Here is a 25,461-nt window from a genome sequence, read left to right on the forward strand (position 1 = left end):
GGCCGCAGCTGTGGTCGCGGCGTCTCCGTTCTTCGCCTTGGGCCCTGCTCATCAAGCTTGCAGGGGAAAGCGGGCTTTCTCCGCGGGGTCCAGCGGAGCCTCCGATCCTGCTCCCACGCTGGCCACCGCCTCGCCGACTTCGTGTTCCGCGCTGTTTGTGCCTCTTCGGCGCAGGAGTGTCCCGATCGGCCCCGTAGGGGGAGGGGCCGGTCTTCCTTTCTCTTCGGTCCTTGTCCCGCGTTCCTCTCAGGTGGAGAGGGGGGGGGGGGGGGTTACTTTAGCTTTCGCCCCGGGGGGGGAGAAACGGGCCGTCACTGCTTCATTTCGTGCTTTATTTTGGCGGCGCGCTGTTAAGATGCGACTCCTCACCCCGGCGGCCATCTTGGATCTCCCGCATTTTGTTTTAATACGGTCATGGGCGATGTGTCTGAACAAAACTACTACATTTTTTTCCTTTGGGAACTTTATTTTTATTGTGGCTACAATTCACTGTTTCTTACCTATATTATATTGGTCATGTAACTTATCATGCAGCCTTGAGAACGACCGTGTGGTCGACTGTCCCTTAAAGGAATTTGAGCAACTGCACATGAATAGCGATTGATTTACAATAGATGCCTAACAAATTTGTGCTGATAAAAGTTCAGTAGGCTGAGCGCAACTTGCGGCACACCATACTGTTTAGAACCTGCATATAGTGATTCCCTCTTCCCCTTTTCAACCTCTTCCTTTTCGCCCCACTCCAAGCTCATCCGCTACCACAATCCTCGTCCTGCTACGACACCCAGATCATCTTCAAGATTCCCAACCCCATCTCACCCCCACCCAAAACTCAAATCCTGCCTCTGACATTGACCTCTGGATGACGGAACAATCACCTGCTCCTGAACACCAGAAAAAAAAAATCCCAATCTGCGGCAAAACAGCTCTCCTGCCCCAACCTATCCCATCGCTGCATTCATTAGGACCCACCCCACTGAATTGCCCCTGCCAAAACCTAGGATGCACCTTAGCTCAGACCTGACCCTCCCTATCGCATCAATGCAGTCTCCAGATCGGGCAGCTTCCACCTCCTCAAGCGGGTCCCCCCCAACCCCCCCATCCCCTCTCTCGTACCCCTATAGAGTATATGCAATCATGGCCACCAACCTCTCGTGCCTAGACTACTTTAACTCACTTTACCTAGGCGCGCCGACCTACCAACTGAGAAAACTCTGGGTTTCAAACTCTGCAGCAAGGCCCCTCCTTGCAACACCCGCGCCCAGAACACCTTTCCCCTGCACTCGGGACACGCCACTCGCTGCCCGTCATTCGACAGGCAGCTTTCAAGGCCATGTGCACCCCCCACTGCACAATCCACAAGTGCCGAAATTCCTCCAAAACAACCTCTCCATCTAAAAACCCACAAGAAACATCAGATCAGGATCTGCACAACTCCTGGTAGCCCCGTTTCAAGTTGTCCTGCTTGGGAGGCACCTGCTTCTCTCCTCGCACCCCCATTCTGCAACTCCCTCACGCTCCGCCTCAGAGGATCACATGGCCTTCAGGAAAGCCCTCAAAACCTGGCTGTTCACATACCCCCAGCCCCTCACACCCCCAGCCCCTCACTCCCCTTCCCCCCCCTCACTTCCCCCCCCCTCACCCCCCCCCCTCCCCCTGTCCTGATACCACCCCACCTCCTTCGTGCACACCTGTTGCAGGCAGCCCCCCCCTGCCAACCGCGCACCCCCCCCACCCTCTCCTCTCCTTCCTTAAACAGCCTTGTTCTGCCATCCACCCTCCTTGTGGAATGCAAAGCACACATGAGGACTCAGGCAGTAACTCCAGCAACTTGCACCTGGAACGAACCTGGACAGTGTGGGCCAGGTACTGCACCCATATGGGTTTGGAGGATGGCAATACATCACACTCAAAATGCACTAGGGTAATCTCACGGATTGTGCGGTATTAGGACAACCAGGTACCTCAGACCCCTCGCTCATGACTGGCATAACTGCACAGGAGAATGGCCCAGGCCGCCGCACGTAACCAGGAAACAGGGTCCTTGCTTTCGCATTGGAAGGAACCAGGGATGGCAATCTCTCTAGGAGAACCTCTCAGAGGGAGAATATTATGCATTCCCTAAGAGCTTCATCACCTGTGAGACGCAGCAATGCCCGTTGTACAAGTGTTTCAAGGCGCGACGAGGCAAGGAAGGGTGAACAAAGGGAAGACGGACAGCGATCTTACTAAGCCAAGTGTCATTCAGATCGCGCAAGTGTGTTTGGAGGGGGGGGGGGGGGGGGGAGGGGGGAGTGGGACAGTGCAGCGGAGAGGGACAGTGCAGTGCATGGGATAAATAAGTTAAAGTATGGCCAACAGGTGGCCAGTGCAAGGGTAAGTGCAGAAATAAAGTGTCAAGTGAAGCGCTGGTAGTGGGACTTGTAGGGATACAGAAACTGTCCCAAAGTGCGGGGGTTGCCAGGAAGGCAGTGCAGGTGTGCAACTGGCAGGTGAGGGGACCTGGGCCATAGATCAGAAGGAGGCCAGTTAACCAGTGCAGTGTCAGATTCAGCCAGGAAGTCAGCAGGGGAGATGAGAAAAACAGACGCAAAGAAAGGTTCTGAGGTGTCTCCGGAACCAGAGATGATTCTCCTCAAGTTTCAGGGAGGCTGCTCCAGAGGGAGGTCCCAGAAAAAGGAAAGATCTACCACCAACTCCTTGCTTGGAGAAGCGACTGACCCTGGGGGAGTTTGAGGCAGATGAGCAAAGGGCTCGAGAAGGAAGATATTTAGGAAGAGAGTTGAAGGTAACGAGGCCCCAGAAGGCCTTGTAGACAATGCAGAGGGTTTTAAACTTAATCCTTGCAGCCACTGGGAGCCAGTGCAGGGATTTCAGTCCTTGAGAGATACGATCCCTGGGCTTGAGGTCAAGGACAATTCTTGCAATTTAGTGGCAGGCAAGGCTTCACTCGCACAACACTATTGCACACCACATCCGGCGTAAGATGAAGCTACTTAGAACAACAAAAACCCGAACTGTAGCTTCCCACGTAGCCATCACCTTAACAGAATTACCCTCCCCCTTTAATCCATATTATTCCTCCGCTGCACCCATAAACATTCCATTTAAACATGGGCGACACCAGGGTCATGGCCACACTCGCTTCACTTTAATGGCTGAAATGCACATGCAATAGCTCCCGCAAACCATCCCAAATGTTGGCCGGTGGTCCCTCAGCGGACGATCAACAAACAGCGCAAAAGGCGCGATTACAAATGACAAAAAGGAAAAATAAGTGACAATACTGCACCAGCAGAGAAACTAAATACATTTTTATGGCCAACTGAGAAGTTATGACAGCTCGTCCTGCCAACCCATTTTATGAGATTGCCAACCAGATTTCCCAACCAGATTTCCCCTTAGGTTTATCTAGGAGCTCTGTTTTTTGTGTCAGAGGAACTTAAACTGAAGCCCACACCAATCCTTTTTATTATATGGTCCTATGGTAGCCTATATGGCTCCTACGATGAGTGTGTTTTTCTTTGCACCTCTTTTTGGCATTAGGGTGAAATTATTTTGTGCAGTATGCTTTTACTTCAGCTGGTGTACCTTTATGGAAGTCTACTCTGCCATCTTGTTTTGGGACAATCTTGTTTAGGGTAAACATGATGCAGGCCTAAAAAGGCTGTTGTGCAAACAGGCTCACTACGCCCCCCCCCCCGCTGTGGTGGTTTAGGCTTGGCCCTAAATAAGCACAAAAAAAAACTGGGTGGATTTTAGCATTTAGCGAGGGCCAGCCCAATTGGCTAAATGCCAAAAACTTTGTGAGTTTGTGATTGGAGGCCTAGCTTAGGCCAGCCCATGAGCGAATGGGTATAAGTAGGAGAGACCAGAACCATTCTCAACTCTGCTGGGATTTTAGTATGTTAACTTTACTTGCTTATTGAGGATTTTTTCCATGAAGACATGCTCCTCCTGTAAAGGACCAGGCCTGGCCATACTGGATGTGTGCAATGTCCTTTTCCTTAGTTTTAGCTTTCATGCAACGGGTGGCCTTCTTTCCTGGGATGTGCATCATTGTTGTCCTCCTCACTGCATGTGCTGGATGTCCCATGCTGGGACAGTTTTCAGGCAGTTTTTTTCCGTATTACCAAATTAACCTTGTGCTTGTGGTGCCTTGAGGTAGGATGCCTTACTCGCTAAGAAGGGATACACTACCCACCCCTGCCTCTTTGGGTAATTGGGTCACTGCCACCATTGAAGGAACCTTTTTACATGGCTGCTCCAAATTTGCGCCCCTAGCTGACTGGGTCTGCTTTGACAGGTTCCTCTATCATTCTGGTACCTTCTCTTTCATGGTGCTCAATCCTGCAAGGTGGGTCACCCACCATGGAAAGGCATTCTTCTTTTTGGTCATATGGATTGTTGCTGTTCGAGTAGTCTCTGGTTGACCGGATCCTGTAACTACCTTAAAAGAACATTGGCACTCAACTCTGTTTCGTCAGTGGCACAAGTACCAGACTTTGGCCCATGGGCTACTGGGTTCTCTGCATTTACCCCAGGGGGTCCCCTGGGTCAGTGTATTGGGTTCCTACAGATTCTCAATGTTAGGAAAGATTCTTTTGAAGCTTTCCATCCAGTTTTCTACGGAACGCAATTTTTTTTGCTTCGTTTTTGATCCTGGCCTGAGCCTTCAGCTTTACTTCCATCGCCGTTTGCTCATTTGTTACAGTGGAACCTGACTGCTCTTCAGACTACCCGTTCTAGGAAACTGTTTCCAGTTTCAATTTGTGGATTTTAACATTTCACACAGCACCTTACAAAGCCACTACCATCTCCCTAACTTTTAGCGCTTGGATTTTTGGTTACTTTCGTCTGCACCTAAAGACAAACTCGTGGGCGTAATTAAAATAACGTTTTGCTTTTTTATGTGCACATGTGGCCGTGCCACAAAATGTTTGCTTGCTCTTTGGCCATATTGTAGTTTGGCCAAATCCCAAAGACACTTCCCCAGGAAAGCTACTGCAAATGTGCACACCAAAAACAGTAAATGCCGCTGCAGCCAACAGCCATCTAAAAATCCTGTGTAAAAGGCTAGGGTGAATCCTCATTGCACTGCATTGTAAGATGCTGTGTGCAATTTTAAAATACAAGAATTCAAAAGGGGAACAAGGTTTCCCAGTACCGATTGACTCCTTCAGGCTGTTTCCCCATAACATGTGAGCAAAAAGAGAAGTTCCCTTAAAAAAGTCAGGACAGGATTAAAAACTGAAGGAAAAGAATGGGGTTCAGGTAAAATTTCAATACTTACATCTAGATATGTGCACCCCACCTACACCCCTCCATCCCACCCCCTCCAACACATTGCTTGTGTTTCAGCCTCCTGGCCTCAGTCAGTGAAGCACAGTCCTCAGCTAGACTCCACTGGTCTCTCATTATGGGGAAACTGATTTGTTCTTCAGGCAGTCAGTACTTTGTTGCCACTTTTGTAAGATATATTTCAGTACGCAAAGTATATACCGCACATTGGGGTGGGGAGTCCTCGCGTTTTCAGCCCCTAGTCAACCCCCAAGGATTTTTTGTTAACTGGACAAAGTGCCTAGGAGTAGCCTGGTGGCAGCAGAAGCCGTTTCATGTGCGTTTACATTTCTTTACCGAGCCATACCGTGCGTACCTTGTTTGGATCATGACTGGCTAGTGTCAGTCATGGTCCCATGCCACAAGGTCTTTCGTCGTCTTCTTTGGCCATTTTGTCCGCCCTTCCTCATGGTCTTTGTGATTCCGTGAGTCCTTACTTGGGCATGCATTCACCCGTGAAAGCCAGCGCTTTTCGTGGGCTAATGCAGGTCATGTGTATAGGTACCCAGGAAGTGGGCTGGGACTAGTTCCAATCCATACTACTGATGCAAGGATGTCTGGTGTGCACAAGAGCATGAGAGCCGTGGTGGTCCCAGATGGGACCACTGCTGGCATGCATGAGTAGGGCAAATCACATTGCCAGCTGGGCGCGAGCACTCGCTGGGATATGAGGAGGGCGCCCCCTCTCCCCTCCCCCCCACCCCCCAAGTACAGACCCGCAGATGGGCCTGAATCAACCTTTACACAGAGTCAAGTAGATATCAGGGACCGCGAAGAGAAGGTTTGATACCCTGAGCCCGCTGTTGTCCGGTAGAGCCCTGCTTTGCGCTCAATCTCTGAAGTGCTGCAAAGATGCCCTTGGAGTGGTGGGACCAATCACCCTCCTACTTCTCCTCGTTGCTCTGCAGACGAACCCCCTCGGAAGTGTCCCTGGGCACCAGTGAAGTACCTTGGTACCTGCATTGGAGTGTTGCTACATGGAGTTTTGCCTAGAGCTTTGGGGCAGTCCTAGTTCGCACTGCCAGACTACATTGTGCAACAATGGCGGACAAGTGTCCTCTAACCAGCTGCATCAGTGCTTGGTTTGTCCTGCATTCATGACGAGAGATCCAGCTCCAGTTGTAAATCGGACCCGCATCTGCACCCTGTGCACTTTAAACTTAACCAAGGATGGGATATACTCCAGGCAACCATCGCCAAACCTGCCAAGTTTGGACCCGGTGGCTCCTAGTTCACCCAACCTCTTTACACAAAGGATCCCTGGCGGTCCATGCCTTGTCTGGCTCTCGTTTCCTACAGCTGTCCAAAAGTTGGGGACAGCTTTATTCTCTGCAGCAGATCCTCCCGACTCTTGGAACCAAGTTTCCACACTCCAGAATCTCTTGCCAACTTCTCCTTCCTTTGAATATCGTCCTTTGTAAAAGTGAGCATTTTTACGCACCAACTTGACACTGAGCAGAAGGCTCCAATCTTCATAGGGCTGCACTTTTAAGTTACGGATATTCATCTGTGGAGTTGGCCAATGCCTTAAAGTTGATTTGCCTGCTTTCCCTCCCGACAGTTTTTGGCAGGGAACCCGCAATACATAGTGTGTGTTTTCTATTATTCACTTGTGATTGTTTTGGGCCTAAAAAATGGTGTCTTTTTTATATACCAATGTAAGGGTAATTTGGGTCGCCCAACTGTGTGCTCATCCAAGACCACAGACCACCTCCACTGCTCCCGAGACATAGCATTGACTGCTCTCCAAGCTACCTTGAACTGGCCTGGCCAACTTTGTTTCATTCAAAGGGTGGCCTACTAAACATCTGTTCACCACAGCAGAGTTTAGAAACCCATCCTAACAGGTTCCATAGGAAACTATGAGGCAAGGTTGCAAAAAACATTTTCTAACAGAACCACAAGTCCATTGCATCCCTGTAGAGAATACCTTCCCGAGATAAATCTTGTACTGGAACCTGTGACTTTTGGGCAACAGGACTCCTGTATCAGGGCTGGACTTCCAAGTAAAAGTTGGGAAAGATTTTTACAGCACCTTTCCCTCCATTTTTATGTACCCCACACCTCCCTGATCCCCAAACGTTTTGTTTTTATTTTGGAATCTGACCTCTTTTTGAAGTGCCTGCTTCTTCAGCACACTGGCTTTCCTTCAGGCTGTCAGTACTGGGAAACAAGGTTTCCATTAGTCTTGTTACTTAGTTGCCACATTTGTAACGTGATCACTTCTGATAATTTCGTTATCATTGTACAATGCATCTTACCAGAACCAGCGCCTTCCCTCATTCCCAAGCGCTTTCGAATTTTGCAAGACTTCTTTTAACTGTTTCTAAGCACAAGAATTCGGTGGGGGGGGGGGGGTGAGGGGGGAGGAGGAGGGGCACTAAAAACAAAGCAGTTATCAGGCTCTCTGAAAGGAAGAATTCAGCCTATATATATATATATATATATATAGCCTTATATATATATAAAAAAAATAAATGTAACTGCTGCCACCAGTTTGTCCCTTGGGCACACCCAGAGTAACCAAAAATCCTCGGAGTGATATCTAGGGCAAAACAAAAAGAGTACCGCATTGTAAGATGCATTGTACAATGACAAAAAGTTAGTGATAACAAGTACCAAAAGTGGCAACACAGTAACTAGACTAAGGGAAACAGTCATGTCAGGTTGAACATCCCCCACCCCAACCCCACCCCATGACAAATGAGCAAAAGCCAATTTAATGAGGTTGAAGGCTTCACTGCACTGCAAAAAGAGCAAGTCAGATTCAAAATGTTTGGGGATCCATGAAAATGGAAGGAAAGGTGCTGTAAAGAGAAATCTTACCAAACACAGAATGAATGGGCCATTAATGATTTTCTCCTCTCGTTGGGAATAATTTTCGTGTCTTTAGAAAATAAAACAAAACGGGCATTTCACCCCCTCCCCAACCCCAAGAGCACTGCCATACCCCACCACTTATCTCCTCCCCTTTTTCACTTCAACAATTTTTTTCTCAATTGAGGGGGGTGGGGGGATTGGGGAGTGTTGGATGTCGAATTGAATGGCTGCTCATAGAATTTTCGAATTGGGCACTATACATGCATTCTTTAGCTAGTTTTGCATGATAATTGTGGGTTATCATTGCTGAGCGTGTCATAGAGGTATGTGTTGGTTTACATATGGAGTAGGCGTTGATAAAACTGGACTTGGTTCCAAGGGTTTTTCAGTGGTTGTGGCTATGATGTCTGGTTTCTTGCAAGTGTTGAATTTGCCTTTGAAGTGGCAGAGAATGCAGTTCATGTGATTTTGGTAGTCCCCCAGACTCCTGTGAAGGCTGGTTTGAGGGTTTTGTTTGATATTCAATTATATGTCGTAATTTTCATTGAGTTTTTTCAGTTTGCTAGGTATGAAATTGTTTGGCTATGCAGGAGTAACTGCTCCAGATGACCACATTTTTCTTAATTGCCAACAGTTGGTGCATATTTTGAGGCCTGATCCTCTTATGCTCTATAGCATCACTGTTTGTCAATGTAAAGACATTCTTGTTCAACAAGTCCCCTTTGAGCAAAACAACAAATGCAATCTTACACACCATCCCCATGCTAGCATGATTTGAGGGACAGTAAGAGTTTAGAAAGATTTCCCTTTAGGTACATTCCTCTCCATATTCTATGGACCCCCCAAACTGTTTTTGGACTGGTCCTGACTTTTTATAGAGAAGTGTAGCCTTCAGCTTTACTTCCCTGGCATTTTGCTCACTGCTACTTGTAGTCTGGAGGACTAGTCAGTTAGTGTCCCCATAACTCATCTTCAGAAACGTAGGACAGTGTCAAAAACAAGAGCAAACAACGGGGTTCCATAGGAAACTATGGAAGGAAAGTCACAAAAAGAAATGAATTCCCAACACCAGTTATACTTACCTAGGCTACATCTCTAACCTAATATATTCAGTACGTTTTAACTGGCCACTGAAGACCATCAAGCTAGACTGACTATTCACAGAACTGGAAGAGTCTAAACAGTGCCCACCTCAACCCCCCGCCCCCACACCCAACCAACTGTGCTGCAGTGGGAAATAATTCTGCAACTGATGTTACCAATGGCAACGTAGATTACAAGATTCAATTAGCAGCAAAATGGTGCAAGGGTGTGAATGACAGGGCGTCTAGCTAAAAGCAAGTTTCAATTACTCGGATCAATCTGCATGTGCCCTCCGCTGCTCCCAGACAGTGGCAGATGACAGGCAGGCTAGCTTGATGTAACATTTAAACAAAGAAAGGGAAAGCAGAGCACAGTGATTTGATCAAGATAAAACCACTTGGATCAAGAAAACAGTTCTACTTCAAAAGCCAGCACCTTTGCACTTCACTACATCACCATTTCTCTCCTCTTTGATACAGCTCTTCACATGGGTGAGCAATTTATTATTTGTCTAGGCATTTTCAAATTCGTCAGATAAGAAAACTGATGCAGGTGGTTACGATAGCTGCCCCAGATCCCACAATCCAGTCTAGTGTAAGGGGCAATCATGTGGGTCTAACCATGCACTTGAGAAACCCGGGCTTTAAATGCATTTAAAATTGCCTCAAAATAGCCCATAAAAAGTAGAATTATGGTTAGCAAGGACATTTCATTGGAAGGTTTTGCAGAGCCGACAAAAAAAAAAAAAAAAAAAAAAAAAAAAAAGCTAGAAAGACAACCTGGAAGTAGTTGAGACAAAAGTTGCCCATTAGTGACAGGGCCCAGAATCACAGGCCAGAACAGCGAAGGAAATTATTAGACAACATAGAAAAATCGGTACACATGAAAGAATAAAAACCCTTCAGCCCACAATGCTACACTGACTATCCAAATACTACAACAACTCAATCCCCACCCACTACAATTTAAAAATGCACAGCTACAAAACTACCTGCACAAAGACTTTACAACTCAACCCAACCAGGCAATTGAAACAAAACAACTGATTCCAACCTCAATTGCTTACATTTCAGCAAAGAATTAATGAGCAGTTAACTGCAGCAACCAAGCCAGCTCACTAGAAAACCCATGCCCCACAAACATCTACAAACCAATAACCAAACAATCCAGATACACCCTCTTTCAATAACTGCTCATTAACAGAACATGGTGCCATCACATGAGCATTCAAACCTACACACAATAAGCCCCTACTTAAAAAAATAAATAAATAACAAAATAACAAAATTCCACAGCCAACACTGACGCCCCTGCAAACGAATGCTACCTTTCCAACAAACTTCACTGCTAAAATCCCTGAAAAGTACTATTACCAACCACTTCAGGACCACGTGGAAACAAACATTATGCAGGACTGACGATATGGCTTCAGTTGCATACAGAATCAACTCATTCATATGAGACAAGATAAATAAAATAATACACATGCAAACACCCAAGCACACTGGTCATGCTGGCAGCCTTTCGCACCACCAGCCACAAATTCTTCCTAAATGGACTTGTGGACAACAGCGAACAGTGGACCATGCTTTGGCGAGGGACATTCCACCTCTAGGTCCTACGACGTGGAGACTACCTATAGGTTCCCCTTGAAGTCATCATCTCCCCAACACACCATCTCCCTTGAGTACCTGAAGGATGCAGCTTTGTGCCATTACTATTCAATGTCTACATAAGACTCTGTGCCACACTTTAAAATCAGCCACTCATGCCTCAACTGCTTCAAGTAGGCAGACAATACTTAATGCATCACAAACATACCATTTTTTGGGGGTGAATTTTCTAATGTGAGGATGAATTTCATCGTTTGCGGTTTTGTTAAAGTTGAATAGTAAAAGACACATTTATATTTTGATCCAGAAAATAGGTTGGAGAGATTGAGAATCGGGATTGTGTGTGGTCCTCTATGAAAGAGAAATCTTACTGCAAACTACAAAAATAAGCACTCCTCACCTTGAGGCTGATTGGGCCGGCGACGGTTCTGGTTTTGGCGTTTGTATTGCGACATCTTGGCTGCTTCAGAGTATTACCTGAACCGGAAATCTGAGGAAGAGGGAGGTGACAAAAATCAGAACAAAGTGGGATGTAAGCAAGGGTGCAAAATGCAGTAACAATTGATATTCAGAGAGTGGGATGTTAAAGCATGCAAAGCCTGGCGAGAGAAAGGGCCAATGCCCAGAGGTGAGGAGGTAGTGCATGGGAATGTCCGGAAGTGTAATAATGCAACAATACCTGAAGGAGGTTACATGAAATCAGTGCACTGCCTGGAAGAGTTTAGAAAATATATAACACTAACTGAACTGTCCACTGGGGCAAAGTTGTGATATTGCACCACTTACGCCGAAAAAACCAAAAGGCAAGGCGGAGTAAACCCTCACTATCAAAGACTTCAAGATGCAACCACACTACGTTTCGTTTAAAGTTTGAGGACTTCCCTACAAGAATGCGGTGTCTGTCCAATCACATTTAAGCAATGTTCTGGCGGCCAATTTAGGTTACATAGGGCACACTCTTCAAGAATTTAAATTCAACCCGTTAATATAAAATGGACAACATGGAAATGGATTCTTTTGGTGCCCATTTGAGCGAGCCAATCTCCTGGCAGTGTGATCATTTGACCTTCATGTGGACTAGGGCCAAGTTTTGCATATGGTCTTTCTCCATCTGTAAAGGCTTGGCAGGCTGAAACAATGGTCTGGAGAGATGGCCAGAACTGTACCCCTGGTTTGGATTAATCCAGCCACCACTTTTTGTACAAGATTGTCCAGGGAGGATAGCGCAGCTGCAACGTGTTCACCTTGGAAGCAAGATGACAAAGCTACACAGGTTCGATCCCTGGGTCCGCGCTTAGAAACCTCTGGGTATTGAAGCGTTATTAATATGCAACCAAAAAAAATACAATTCCTGTAACAGCGCCTCAATGCCTGCGGGCTGTGTGAGCACTTTAAAAATGCAAATAAAATAAATCTATAAACAAAAAAGTGGCCAGAAAGCCCACTAAAGACATTGGGGGTAGGAGCAAGAAGTTATAACGTTCTGAAAACCCTGGAGGCACGGCGGTGTGATGCAATACACCACTACCTGGAGGGGTGAATTGCAGTTATGCATATCAACCAGGGGAGTGAAAAGTCATCAAAGCCTACAGGGATCGATATAATCTAATGCACAGGTGGCACGTGCAAATTAAACAAAAGGAAAGGCTGAGAGGGGCATCACCATGGACGGGCTGTCTGCGTGTCCAAAATGGGGATGAGCTGCCTGAGAAGGCCTAGCTGATATTCTAGCCCACACAGATTCATCAAATTTTGGATGTTTGTAGTTAAGCGTATATACTTTTAAAGCTCGTTACTCCTCCAAGCACTCCCCTCAATCTTATCCATATCAGAGGACTCGCCAGTCACTCTTTGGAACGAGTGTGAGAATCCGAAAACTGCCACACACCTCCCCTTTGCCAGCAGTCAGTCTCTAATATGCTCAATCCTATCCAAGGCTCCTACCCATCCACATTTTCGACCTGTGGTGTACACTCGCCCCGAGGATCAGAGACAGAACCCATGCAATCTTGTTATCAATGCTCAAAATCAAACTAGTTCCCATAAAGATCATTCTTATATTGCTATCAAGAAGTTGGATTGTATGCCCATGGAGTTGCAAGACAGCATTGGTCAGGTGTGTGACTATACAAGACATGATCTAAAGCCAACTTCAAATATATCTGGCTGAGGATAAGCAAGGCATAAAATAAGCAGTGCTACATAGCAAATTGCTATGCAATTATGTAGGTTTGCTAATTTGACACTTGTGTAGCACAGCTTGCCATTTAAATTACCTTGTTCAATGAGAGCACATCTCACCGAGCAATCTTCTTGCCCTCAGGGCTCCCTCCACCCGCTTATCTGTTCACTACAAGCTCAAAGAGGCTAATGAGAGATTGGGCAGCAGTAATCATCTCCACTATTACAATTAACAAAGGCCTGTGTGGGAGTGCTAGGCAAGAAACTCTTTCAAATAATTGCAAACCAGAAGTTATCGGGATGATACTTTTAAAGCAAACTATATCCTGTCTGGGAAAGACCAGTATGTGTAACTTTTTTTTAGTATTTTTTTTTAAAGACAGTGCTGCAATTCCCTTCTTAAAAATGTAAGTCATTGCATAATAGTATTGCTACTGTAAAACAGCAGATTGTCTCCATATTTTTTAGCAGTGTAAACTAAATTTCATTGCGTCAGAGAAAGTGCATCATATATTGACGATTGAACACTTGAAAATGTACAAACTTAGTTCTGGGACCTGCTGTACAACTAGTGCTCAACCGATTAGCAGATCCCAAACTCCTTGACAGTGTCTCTCATCATCCAGTTACTTTATACCAGTGGTCCTGAAAGAGAATGCTGCAAAACTACAATATTCACCTAGTTTGCCAGCTTCCCTGCCGTTATACCATCCACTCTGCTTACCTGCTTAATTGCCTCTTACTCAATACAAAAAATGTAAGTTTACTCAAATTAGTGATAAATACTTCTAAAATCTGAACATCTACTGCAATACCATACACTGTAGTTCAGACAAGAGCATAGGGAAAGTGAGGCCACATTAGTAAATGCAGCTTTGATGTTGTGACCGCTCTTTCTCCGTGTTCAGTAGAGTCGGGTTAAAGATCCGCAGATTTCTAGTTTTCCCACCAATTTGAAAGATGGGGGAACTTCACATCCCAGAATTCAAAGGGGGGGGGAATGAACTGGATGCCCTTCTGATGTAGGTCTACAAAAAACTTCGCTCTGTAGACTGTACGAACACTGGGCCTATCAGTGCTAGTATATAAAATGCCCCCCACTGTCCTCTGGGTAGATTTACACATTGGCACTAGAGTTGTTGCTTCGCTTGATCATCCACCTGCCTTCTGCATATGGCACTGGACTCAAGCAGGCATGACGGATTCTACGTTCAATTTGAAGTGCAGATGTGTATTAACTTTTATCATTTTCAAAGAGTTTTTGTGCTACTATCTTTAAGAAGGTAAATTAACATGTATTGCAAGAATCAAGAAAGAAATCAACAGCGCCCACTGAACGCGGTCCTGTTAGGATTACATGGTCAGTGGTGACCAACATCAGTCCTTTATAATACACCAGGCAGATGGTAAACAAGCTACAGTGATTTGATCAATATGCAACCTTTCTGTGAGTGTGTGTTGGCTATTTGACAAAAGAAACCATGACATGGACTTTCAGACCTCACGAGTGACTTTTCTCCCTTTAATGGGATAAAGTGTTATCAAAACAAAACTTTTATGACTGATCGCAGCAAGCCCATGCCATGCGGTTCCAAAATAATGCAGGTCGAGGCCAATTTTCAAAGCGATGACCTGTGACTGAGCAGCAAGCTCATTGCTCAAAATGTGCATTTTAAACACTTCGACTAGTCACTCTTTCATTCAAGGCGATCAACGAGTGAGCGCCATGAAAGACCAAATTATGCAGCCGCCTTAGATTCCTGGAGGATCAGCTAAAAATGTGCAGAGACAAGTTTCAAAATGCTGACAATTTATGACTTAAAAAAAAATATTTTAATTAACTCCACCTGCTATACCACGATAACCATGATATCTGTAATTTGGCAAGAAGGTTATCATACCACCATAAAACCAATACTGCGACACTCCTACTCACCTGCACACCACCTTGCTCACATTCAGGTCCTGAAAATAATTATTTCCAATCGAGGACACATAGGTCATTTCTTTTAAAAAGGGAAGCATGAACTGAGCAAAGCCTAGTTCCCATAAGAACATGAAATGTATATGAACCCCACATGGCAGCTTTAAGTGCTAATAGCTATAGACATTGCTTTCATAAATATGCAGGGCTGGAATGCTGCGCTTGCCTGACTCGAGCTCGAGGACTAGTAGCGCCACTGCCCTCCACTCACCTCCCCCTGAAAGTGGTAATTAATGCAAGATTGAAAACAGTTCAAATCCATGACAGGCAAGGGCCATCTTGTCCATCTGATGAAGACAATTAGCCTGTCTGCCACAAGATCATACAACGTAGCCTCAGGTTATGACTTTCCTTGAACCTTTTGGTTCGGTTTTATGAAACTTCTTACACAGCTAATTTTGTATCAAGCATACAACATAAAGGGCATTGCCCTGTGCAACACCGACTGCACAGAAAAAAAAGTAAAGCCTTTTCATCATATCTGTGTCCATTCATGCACCCAACCTTTTACATACACCCCTGTCACTAAAGTCTTATTTCAAAAATACTGTATTGTTGCTAAGGTCTTGGATACAAATAATGTTTGGCGACATAAAAAATTAGTACAAAATTGCTAATCAAATAAATTTGCTAATCAAGAAAACTTTAATTAGCTAATTCTGCTAATCAATTTTTGAAAATGTAGGCCTTGATAAGCAAATGGTGGATTGTAATGGAGGAATTTGTCCCCTTTATAAAAAATAAAACAGACTTTCAAAAACGATCCAACAAATATGAGAACCTTGCATCTAAATTAAAAAAGGCCTTGAACAGATCTGCAGTGCAGCACAGTAGTTACACAAATCATACTGCCACTACTAACACATGCTCTTCATAACAGAAGAGTGGGTTACCCCTCAATGAGGTTGCCTTAGGACAAGCTAACATCCTGCCCTGTTCTGGGTGGCGGCCCAGGAGTATGGAGCGATAGGACGGAAGAGTAATAGAATTTTAAGATTATGATAAATGAACACGGGGCCGGGGGGGGGGGGGGGGGCGGGGGGTCAGCAGGCGTCAGGGAAGCTTGGTCATTCTCCCAGACCAGTTTCAGATAAAAAGCATGCCCCTTGAGCAAATTCCAAAGGCGAACAAATGCTCATCAGTCGCGATTACACAGAGAAAGAGAACCCCTATACTTTCTCCTGCTTTTTCACCCACCTAACCCCATTCCTGACCAAACAGACCTAGCCCCATAATTACTGTTGGAAGAAAAGCACCTGGTAATTCCTGGGGATTTTAACCTATGGTACGAGTATGAAGGAAATATATCCTTTACACATGCAAAAACTTGGCAAAGGGGGCTATACAGCGGGTTAGGTAAAGTTAATCCTTTCCCACCCTCTTTCATCAGATTATGGGCCACTGGAAGCTGCTGATTCCCTCGATCATGCAAGAAGGAAACATTAAAAGCAAACCGACATTCATAACTCTCTCAAATGTAATCGCAAAAATAACATAATTAGATAATATCAGGATCCATTAGCCCAAGCACGTTTGCAAAAACACACTCAAAAGCCTGGTGACAACACTGCAAAAAGGTTTGCAGAGAAAATTCCTAAAATATAGCCAGAATATCAAGCACATGAAAAAGAAAACTACAATAAATCCTTCAGACCGCAAACAGCTACTGGCTCGAGTCTTTTTGAGTTGCTGCAGACTGGCTACAACTGATGTTCTGGCCAGTCGGCAGACTCATCCGTCAGCTTTTTAACCCTGGCCTGCAATCATTTTTACAGAAAGTTGTTAACAGAACCAGCTGTTTCCAAGGATTGATCTTAACATACCCATTTTCCAGGACTGTTTTAAAACAGCTTTGACACTTCTGCTGGAAAAGCCACCAGACCCAGAAAATATGGCAAATTTCGGACCAGTCCAATTTGCTGAATTCAGCAAAATAACAACGTGCATAGTTAAACTACAGGCCTTTTTTTACTTCAATGATTTGCTGGACCCCGCTTCTCCTAGGTAAGATTGCATTCCTACGATGGAAATCAGCAGCTACATCAAGAGTGGATTTGAGGAGGCGCAAAATAATTGGTACTAAAACCCATCAACTGTTCTTGAAAGTTGGTCAGTCACTCTCCCACCTTATGGGCCGTTGGAACAAGGAACTTGGATTCAATCCTTCAGACTGGTTCATTTGAACCCACCACCCAGTATGGCAGCCTTTTCTGCAGGACCCTGCACTAGCTCCACTTTTGTCTGCATATTCCACTGATCACACAAATGTGCCCATTACCAGCTTAGTGATGACAGTCTGGCCAGTGCAGGTCATAAGGAGGCAGACAAGGTGGCATTTCTGCGTTTTCCCCCCAAATAAACTAAGAGGCCCATCTATCCCTACCAAAAAGGGGTTTTCCCTACCTAACTGCAAAAAAGGATTCCAGGAGAATTACTTCCTTCTCAGCCTTAATAGTTCCTTGTGATGTAGTTAACCAGTTCCTTGAATTCCTCAAAGGGACTCTTCCACCTTCTCTCGGGTATTCCCTATTTTGACTTTTTCATCTGAATTTAGTTCTCAATATCTCCCACTTTTACTTGTTTGTCTTATTTCACAAACACCAGTGTCACCGGTTTCTTTTAGTTATCGTGTAAATATTTCCTTTTATGGGAACCACCATGTAGGTTCTTCTGTTCCCCTTTGCTATGGTCTTGGTCTTCCCAACGACAGACAAGTATTATTAGCCTTTACTTTCTTCACTATCTTTTCTACTTTGTAACCACTGGGACGAGTGTGAGGAGTCTCTCTGTGTTCGATACTCTGCTGCTTTCACACCTATTGGGTCGAGGAGGAGTCCGATGGCATTTGTTATACTGCTTGCTGTTTGCACAGTTACTGAGACAAGTAGGAGAAGTTTTTTCCATATATGTGATAATCTTGGCTGTTTAGCACCAGTCTGTGTCCCGTTGCGGGTCTCCCATCACCTTTAGCTTGTCGGGTTGCGGTCACCTGTTCTTCCTGTGGGGTTGGGATCAAGCAGCCTGGAACGCTTCCAGCACCTTCCTTTCCTTCTCGGCTTCAGTCTCTGGAGATTATTCTGCTGGATGATCCCAGCGCTGTTATCGGACCGCACAACCCGCCTTGTTGAGGTCAAACCACAACTATGCAATGCTTGCCACAGACGAGTCGGCACCCCGACAGCTCCTGTGCTGCCTTCCTCCTTCAATCTCCACATCCAGGAAGTTTGAGATTGGGCTTCTCTCTGCCAATCTCAAACTTCCTGGGCTTCACCTGCTCGGTGAACACTACTCCCTAATGCAAGTGCTTCTTTGCTTTTTATGCATCTGAGCTGGGTCCTCCACAGCAGGGGATCTTTGTCCTTCTCTTTCCCTGGAGCATTCTTTCTTACTCCATAGTTCCCACTCTTTAGGGGGCGCTAGAGAGCGCGCAGCCAAGATGGCCGCTTCCTGTTGAGCTCTGTGCAATGCCTGTTGAAGGGGATGGGGGGCTAATACTGCACCCACCCAGGGAAAACAAGCAAAACTAAAACGGGGGCACATCCATTTAAGCTTTGCCCATCTGCTGCATGAGTCCTGGCTCCTAGGATGGCCATGGCGTACCCGAACAGCAGCGCAGAGGTGGCGTAGCCCACCCCACCGGAGTGGCCTTGGCTGTTGAAGAGGAGAGACCCAGCGCTGCACGGCCCTGTGAGCTCCGTGAGGTGGGCGGTGAGGACCAGAGCGACCCGTAAGGGGGACGGACTCCGTGGACGGGGACACCCTGGACTAGTGGTGGAGAAGTGAGTGAGCGACGTTGGGAAACCGGGCCGAGAGCCGCCCCCAGCGGATAGACTGAGCGGCCATACCCTGCCAGGGTCTGATCGCGCTGAGACGGCCCGGCCGTGAGGAGAGGCGACCTTCCCAACTGACCTGCAATCCAATTGTCTCGGGGTGCTGGGGGTCCACTCTAGTGACGTTCATCAACCTCCATGACCCAAATGTGGATGACCCCTCCGGGTCATTGTCCAGATGCCACAAGTACTCGCACACCAATATTGTTTGGGAGGGAGACCTCAACATCACCCTAGACCCAGTTAAAGATAGACCTGCGGTAGGCATTCGCCTGAAACCTCGAGCAGCAGAAACAGTGCAGAGTGGCACGGTGGAACTGGAGTAGGATGTGTGGAGACTACTACGGCCGGAGGGCAGGGAAGACTTGTTTCGTTCAACTGTTCATAAACACCTCCTCACGCATAGATTATTTCCTAGTGAGCCCACCTTATACGTAAAACAATGGACTTTATCCTCCTCCCTAGAATGGTATCTGACCACTCCCCCATCCTATGATCACTGGACCTGTGGTGTGAAGGTATCCCTCGACCCTTCTTGAAGTTTAAATCTGCTGCCATATTGGACATTGTGCTGAGAATTGAAGCGCCGAGTCCGGTCAAGTCGTACATTCAGAAGAACCTGGGCTCCATCTCTACGATAAGCTCCACATTGGAAGCATTCAAGGTGGTCCTGCTCCAATAGTCAAACTGTTGACCCAATAAACGTTCCTTACGTCTATGCTCCATTTACAGATAAGGGTTCTTCCTCAAGACCGCTAGTCCCGATTTCACGAATGCCCGGGATCTCCGTCCAAGATTCCCGTTGTTCTCTTGTAGAACTTTTATCATAAAAAGTACAAGGTCAGAATAATTACTTCTCTTTGGTTATTCAGAGCTCATACCTATTGCTTTGTGTACCCACGATCATTTAAATGTTAACCTATTCAACTCTACCCCTACTCTATTTTTATACATACACACACACACACCATTCAAGGCTTGGATTTCTGCACTATATATCTTGACCAAATGAGTCATTAAAATACTTTGTTATTTTCGTTTGGATTTAAACAAGACTAATGTTAATATTGTATATATCTTCCCCTAGAATCATTGTTTTGCCCCTGATGAAGAGTGTTTGTATCACTCGAAACGCGTTGTGCCTTGCACAGCTTCAACATCAAGAATAAAAATGAAGATTGATTCTTGTGACCCTATTTGATTGTTAATGAAAAAAAGACATTCAATCTGTTCTCAAATTAATACAATTCACAGTTTTCCTTGAATTCAATAAGATACATTATTTACAATGTCAATTTAATTGTTGGTCTGGTATTCCAGATACTAGAAAGTGTGCAGGGGACGTAAGTTCCCAACTTGAGAACTTATTTTGTTTTTCATTTTATTGTGCAACCTAGGTGTCAAGGTTGCTTTTCTCTTCTCTGCATCTCATACTTTTTCTACCCATTTCTCAATTTGCTTAAAATGTAACCTTATTCCTACACACTTCAAATTTTGATTACTAGGGAGTGCTTTAGTTGTCCGATTTTTCTTCCTTCGGTATCCCCCTTAGCCCCAGGGCTACGGAATATAGAGTCCATACTGCCAACATGTGACAAAAGTCGTAATCCAGGAGTGGCGAGGAGCAGGGTTTGAATGCATGGCCAATTTATACCTTGGGGGAACATTTGTGTGCCAAGAGCAATTCTCTGCAAAGATGGGAGTGGGGTTCCAATGCAGCCTGCAGCACTAGCGAATTTGGGCTGCCTCGAGAGTGGTCCCCATCTTTCCCCAATATGCACCTACACTCCCGCTGCTGCAATACCTATTGGGTTTCCCGTCTATGAGAGTGGTTTCTATCTACATTGTATGGCTAATCCAACGAGACTCTCCCCGGAAGACCCTGAAGTGTAGATACAGGTGGTAGGAGGATGCTGGAGCCCCCTCCACAGAAACAACGGGCTATGCTCGGCGAACGCACAGCAGTGCATTCAATACATGCTTACAGCCGATTCAACTTAAAACCCTACAAGAGTGTACATAGCCCCAGCTCGCTTCCATCTATTTAAATCACTCCAGGTGGGGTTGCAGTCTGAGATGCAATGTGGAATCAGCTGTCTATATCCATATGCTGTGGGTGTGTCCTAAGCTGCAGGATTTCTGGGAAGGGGCGGTGGAGGCTGTCACCAATAGGACGTGTCTTACAATACCCTGTGAAATGCTGTGCTTCATGTTTGGCTGGCTGCCTGGGATCACAAAACAAAACTGGAAGCTACGCAACGTGTAGGCAAGGCATAAAATAAGCAGCGTTGCATCACAATTTGATATGCAATTCTGCAGGTTTGCTAATCAAATTGACACTTGTGTAGCATAGCTAGCTATTTAAGTTACCCTGTCAAATGAAAGCACAACTCTCCCTGCATTCCTCTTGCCCTCAGTGCCTTCTTCTATGTTCACCTAAAGTACTTATGGAAAGAAAGTGCAGCAGTAGTCATCTCCTCCACTTTTGAAGTGCCAAAGGCCTGAGTGGAAGACAATTTCTTTTTCAAATAATGCCAAACCAGAAGTAATCGGGATGACACTTCTAGTGATCATTTTACTAAACCAACTATATTCTGGCTGGCAAAGAGCATTGTGTTACCTTTATATTTTTTTTAAAGACATTCATGCAATTCCAATGCTAATATTGATACTGTAAAACACCATCATTTCCATGCATTACAGTAAAGTTTAGGTTAGTGTTAACTACATTTCATTTTGTTGGGTAAGAAGCATCAGATTGACAAGTGAACACTTGAAAATTAGCATGATCAAATGCTTTTGAAGGCAAACCTAGTTCTGTGACCGGCTGGTTGCATCCATCTGTGCAACTGGTGCTCAACCCATGAGAGATCCTGTACTTGAAATGGCCACAAACTACAATATTCCAACCTAGTTTGCCCATTTCTCTGCTCTTATTTCTTTACTTACGCAAAACTAGATGTTTATGCAAAGTAGTGATCGATAAATCCACTGCACTACTAACACTGCAGTTAGCCTCCAGAGCTAGCTTTGCTTTATAACTGCATTGCACCTGCATCAGGAGACAGCTGGCCAAACTGTTTCCAGAGCGTTTTATCTTATCAATTTGTGACCATTCATGCAGCTACCTTTTACAGACACTCATCCAGGGCCTGCAAAGTCGAGTAGATTTTATGAAGGGCAAGTACCATCTGCAAGGGATGTTCGAAACTTTTATTTAACATTTACTATGAGTCACTGTGCATGGCTGGCCTCTTGGTAGCAGCAATGTGCTAAACAAAGTGGGTTTGTAGTAACATGCACCATTTGACAGAAATCACATTAAGTGTTGTCACCCATTGCCATGGGGTCAGTGCATTTCCCTTAGGTTGACTAGGTAAGCTAGGTTACCCAACCTGCAGGTCTAGCTGAATTTGAAAGGCCCGACTCTTCTTACTAATGTCTTATTTCAGCGGTAGGCAAAACTGCTGTATTGTTGCTAATCAAATGGGTCAGTTTGATAGTTAATACAATTTTAATCAGCAAACTCGGATAATCCATTTTTTAAACTAATTTATGCTTTGTGTATGATAGTTGCGGGGAGATTTATTCTGAGGAGATGGGTGGCCTCGACCCCACCTGGTGTAGGGACCTGGCGCAAGGCTCTTGTATGGCTAAGTGACACCGATAAAGAATATGATTTCTGCAGTGCAGTCTCCAGGACACACCAAAGAACATATGGGGGCTGATCCTTTATACTATCTCAACCCCCAGAGTCAGAGTCTGGGGAGCCAACGCCAGCCTTGTAGGCAATGAGCCGGTTTCCACGCCTTGCAGAGGTCTAATCCAGCAAGCTAATGTGTAATATATATATATATATATATATATATATATATATATATATATATATATATATATAAAAATCAGTACCTTGCAGAATCTACAATGTCAATGAAACCAGGTTGCCAGTCTGTCAACGCATTGCATGTAAAGTGCGATCTGTATATCAGCCTACCATTCAAGAATGTTATATTTGTATGTATTTGAAAAATGAACACCAACACAGATGGTGGCAGCATTCCCCAGAAGGGCACCTGTAAATTAGCACAAAGACAATAAGGGGTGAACCAGTTTACTACGGTGTGAAGACAATGAGACAGAGGCCAAGAAAATTAAGTACAACAAACCAAAAAGGGGTCTTAAAAATGTAACATTAACCTAGGGCAGCAAGTGTTTCAAAACTAAGTAGTAGTACAGTATTTACAAAATTACACTAAAAGCAGCACTGCAGGGAGAGGTGAGGGTTACAATGAAAGGGGAGACTCAGGATAAAAAGCAGAAGCGGGGAGCACCAGGAGGTTTATTGTAGAGGAGCATATCACTCAGGAGACGGCAAGTAGACAGAAATGCAGTCAGCCAGGTACTCGAGAACAAAATCAGTGATAGCTTTGTACAGTAGAAGATGGAACTTAAAAAGGGAGCACTTGTGCATGGAAATACAAATGGTGTCAGGGGGGCAGAAGTGGCAGAGGCTCTGGGTAGGTTGTAGAGTGCAGTAGCAAAATTGGATAACTCTGCCTAAAGGAGAAGGCATGAGCTATACTGCGCCGTATTTAACACAAGGGTGCAGATTATAGTTCTCAGTGTGGCAGGTAATTTTCCAAACATTGAGAAGGTATACGAGCAGGCGTTAAGTAGCAATGAATTGTTTTAGTCGTAAATTGATATCAAATTGGGCACCAAGGTTGAGAGAGAGAGAGAGAGAGCGCGAGCGCGCCCCATAAGGGTTGTTAAAGGAAAGTGAATACAAATAGAAGCAAAGCATGGATCGGCTACCAGGGCTCGCATGGACCAACAATTTCCCACATACACATTCTTATGACCCAAGAGGGAATCTCAGGTTAGCGGCCAGTGCATATTTTGTGGACTCGCTACAGTAAAAGCGTAAAGCAGCACCAGCGGACAAACAAACATGGCAGATAACTGAACTTAATCTGGGTAGCAGGGAGGCAGAACACGGGTCAAAAAAGCCAAATAGAGCCGGCTATCCATCGTCCAGGCAGTCCGTTAATAAGCCATAAGCCTTCATTGACCAGCACTATAACGAGTTAAAAGAAATATCCAATTAATAAAGTAGCCGATAATTCGTCTGCAGTACATTTTCTCAAACAAAAATGCTGCCTAGGAAACATTTACTATGAGTTTCACTGTGGATTGTTGGGCTTCATATGAACGACTTAAAACATTGACGCCACGTGTATGTGTACCACCGAACAAGCAAAATTGATCCCGATTAGCGGTCATTCAATTCGACTAGATGTGGGGCGTAATGGGCGCCGATCAACGGTCATTCAATTCGACTAGATGTGGGGCGTAATGGGCGCCGTCTGGGATGTAAATGTTATGCATTTCTGAAAATCTTGCCGATCGCGTGAGACAAACTTCACCCAGGGACACTACCAGCCCACAAAGCCCAAGCGTGCATTAGAAAAACACGCGCACACACCACCACCTCCAAAGCCTCAGCTTGAGTTTGTGGGGATTACCGCCTGCCTTCACTCGAAAGGGGCTGCTTCTCCAGCAGCCTCGCAGGAACCGTTCGCAATACCAGGGGGCCCCATCCTCGGTTTATTGCCTTGCACACCCCCCCCCCGGTGGCACTCTCTTCAGGCGGCAAGGTGGTGGAACTCGCTCTCCTCCCCCAAAATCCTACGTGATAAACCAGGTCTACCACGTCACCGGAGAATTGCTGTGTTTAAAATCTGAGTCTACCTAGTTACTTTAACCTCGCCTCTCCATCTCAACTTACCGGGATGTACGGGCCCCAACACACTCACCGATATACACAGTCCAGGAAACAGCGCCACAGACCGACCGGAAGTGACGAGTCGTGGAAAGGAAAAGGAAGTATCATAGAGTGCAGACCGAGAGTGCTTTGCTTGCCAACGGCCGGAAAAACGAGTTGATCGCCGGATGTATCATAGAGTGTTTGATAGGAAACGTCACCTAGCCCACTCAAGCAGTTCCTGTGCTTTGTGACTTTAAAGCTATGCGTCTGTGCTTATCTGCTCTGTAAGAACTCTGTACTTCGTTGCAGATTGGCAGTGAGTGCGCCCCAAGTCTGCATGGCGTGCTCTTTCGAAATCGTTTTGTGTGTAATCTTCATTGGCAGCAGTCAAATGTATCCTGGAACCGCTAGCCCAACCAAACGACCCCAGCTCAAGGCATAAAATAAGCAGTGTTCAATGGCAATTTGCGATGCAATTCCGTAGGCTTGCTAATTAAATTAACACTTGTGTAGCAAAGCTAGCTATTTAAGTTACCCTGTTCAATGAAATCGGAGCTCACCCTGCATTCCTCTCTAGCTCTTGGGGCTCTTTATACCATACCTGCCTACATTTGAAAATCAAAAATCCTGAGCTTTATGTCACGCCCAGTCACACAAAACTCTGCCCATTTTCACATGGCCCTGCCCACATGCCAAAAAGGTAAACTGTTTTAGTGTTTGTTTTATTATTTGGTAATGCACACCAAGCCCGTGGGTAGGTTACAATAGGGTAGACAATCGGTTACAAAGATGCTAGTTATACATGTGGTGATGATACAGTGAAAGGGCATATTCATGATCAGG

General features: G+C 45.4%; 1 protein-coding gene across 4 annotated transcripts in view; it reads right to left on the reverse strand.

Moving 5' to 3' along the window:
- CCAR2 (cell cycle and apoptosis regulator 2) overlaps positions 1 to 24,751 on the reverse strand; it is a 456,719-nt gene extending 431,968 nt beyond the window's left edge. For 2 of the 4 annotated variants that reach the window (XM_069617701.1, XM_069617699.1), the window contains exons 1-2: positions 24,668 to 24,751; positions 11,257 to 11,346 (exon numbers count right to left, since the gene is read on the reverse strand). In XM_069617701.1, the coding sequence (XP_069473802.1) occupies positions 11,257 to 11,311 (55 nt within the window). In that variant the 5' untranslated portion in view covers positions 11,312 to 11,346; positions 24,668 to 24,751. Of the gene's footprint in view, positions 1 to 11,256; positions 11,347 to 24,639 lie in introns of all 4 variants that reach the window. The other 2 variants (XM_069617698.1, XM_069617700.1) reach the window with 1 other exon arrangement.
- Between the last annotated feature and the right edge of the window lie 710 nt (positions 24,752 to 25,461).

The sequence above is a fragment of the Ambystoma mexicanum genome, chromosome 10 (genome assembly GCF_040938575.1).
Source record: "Ambystoma mexicanum isolate Mex_15411 chromosome 10, UKY_AmexF1_1, whole genome shotgun sequence".
NCBI lineage: Eukaryota > Metazoa > Chordata > Amphibia > Caudata > Ambystomatidae > Ambystoma > Ambystoma mexicanum.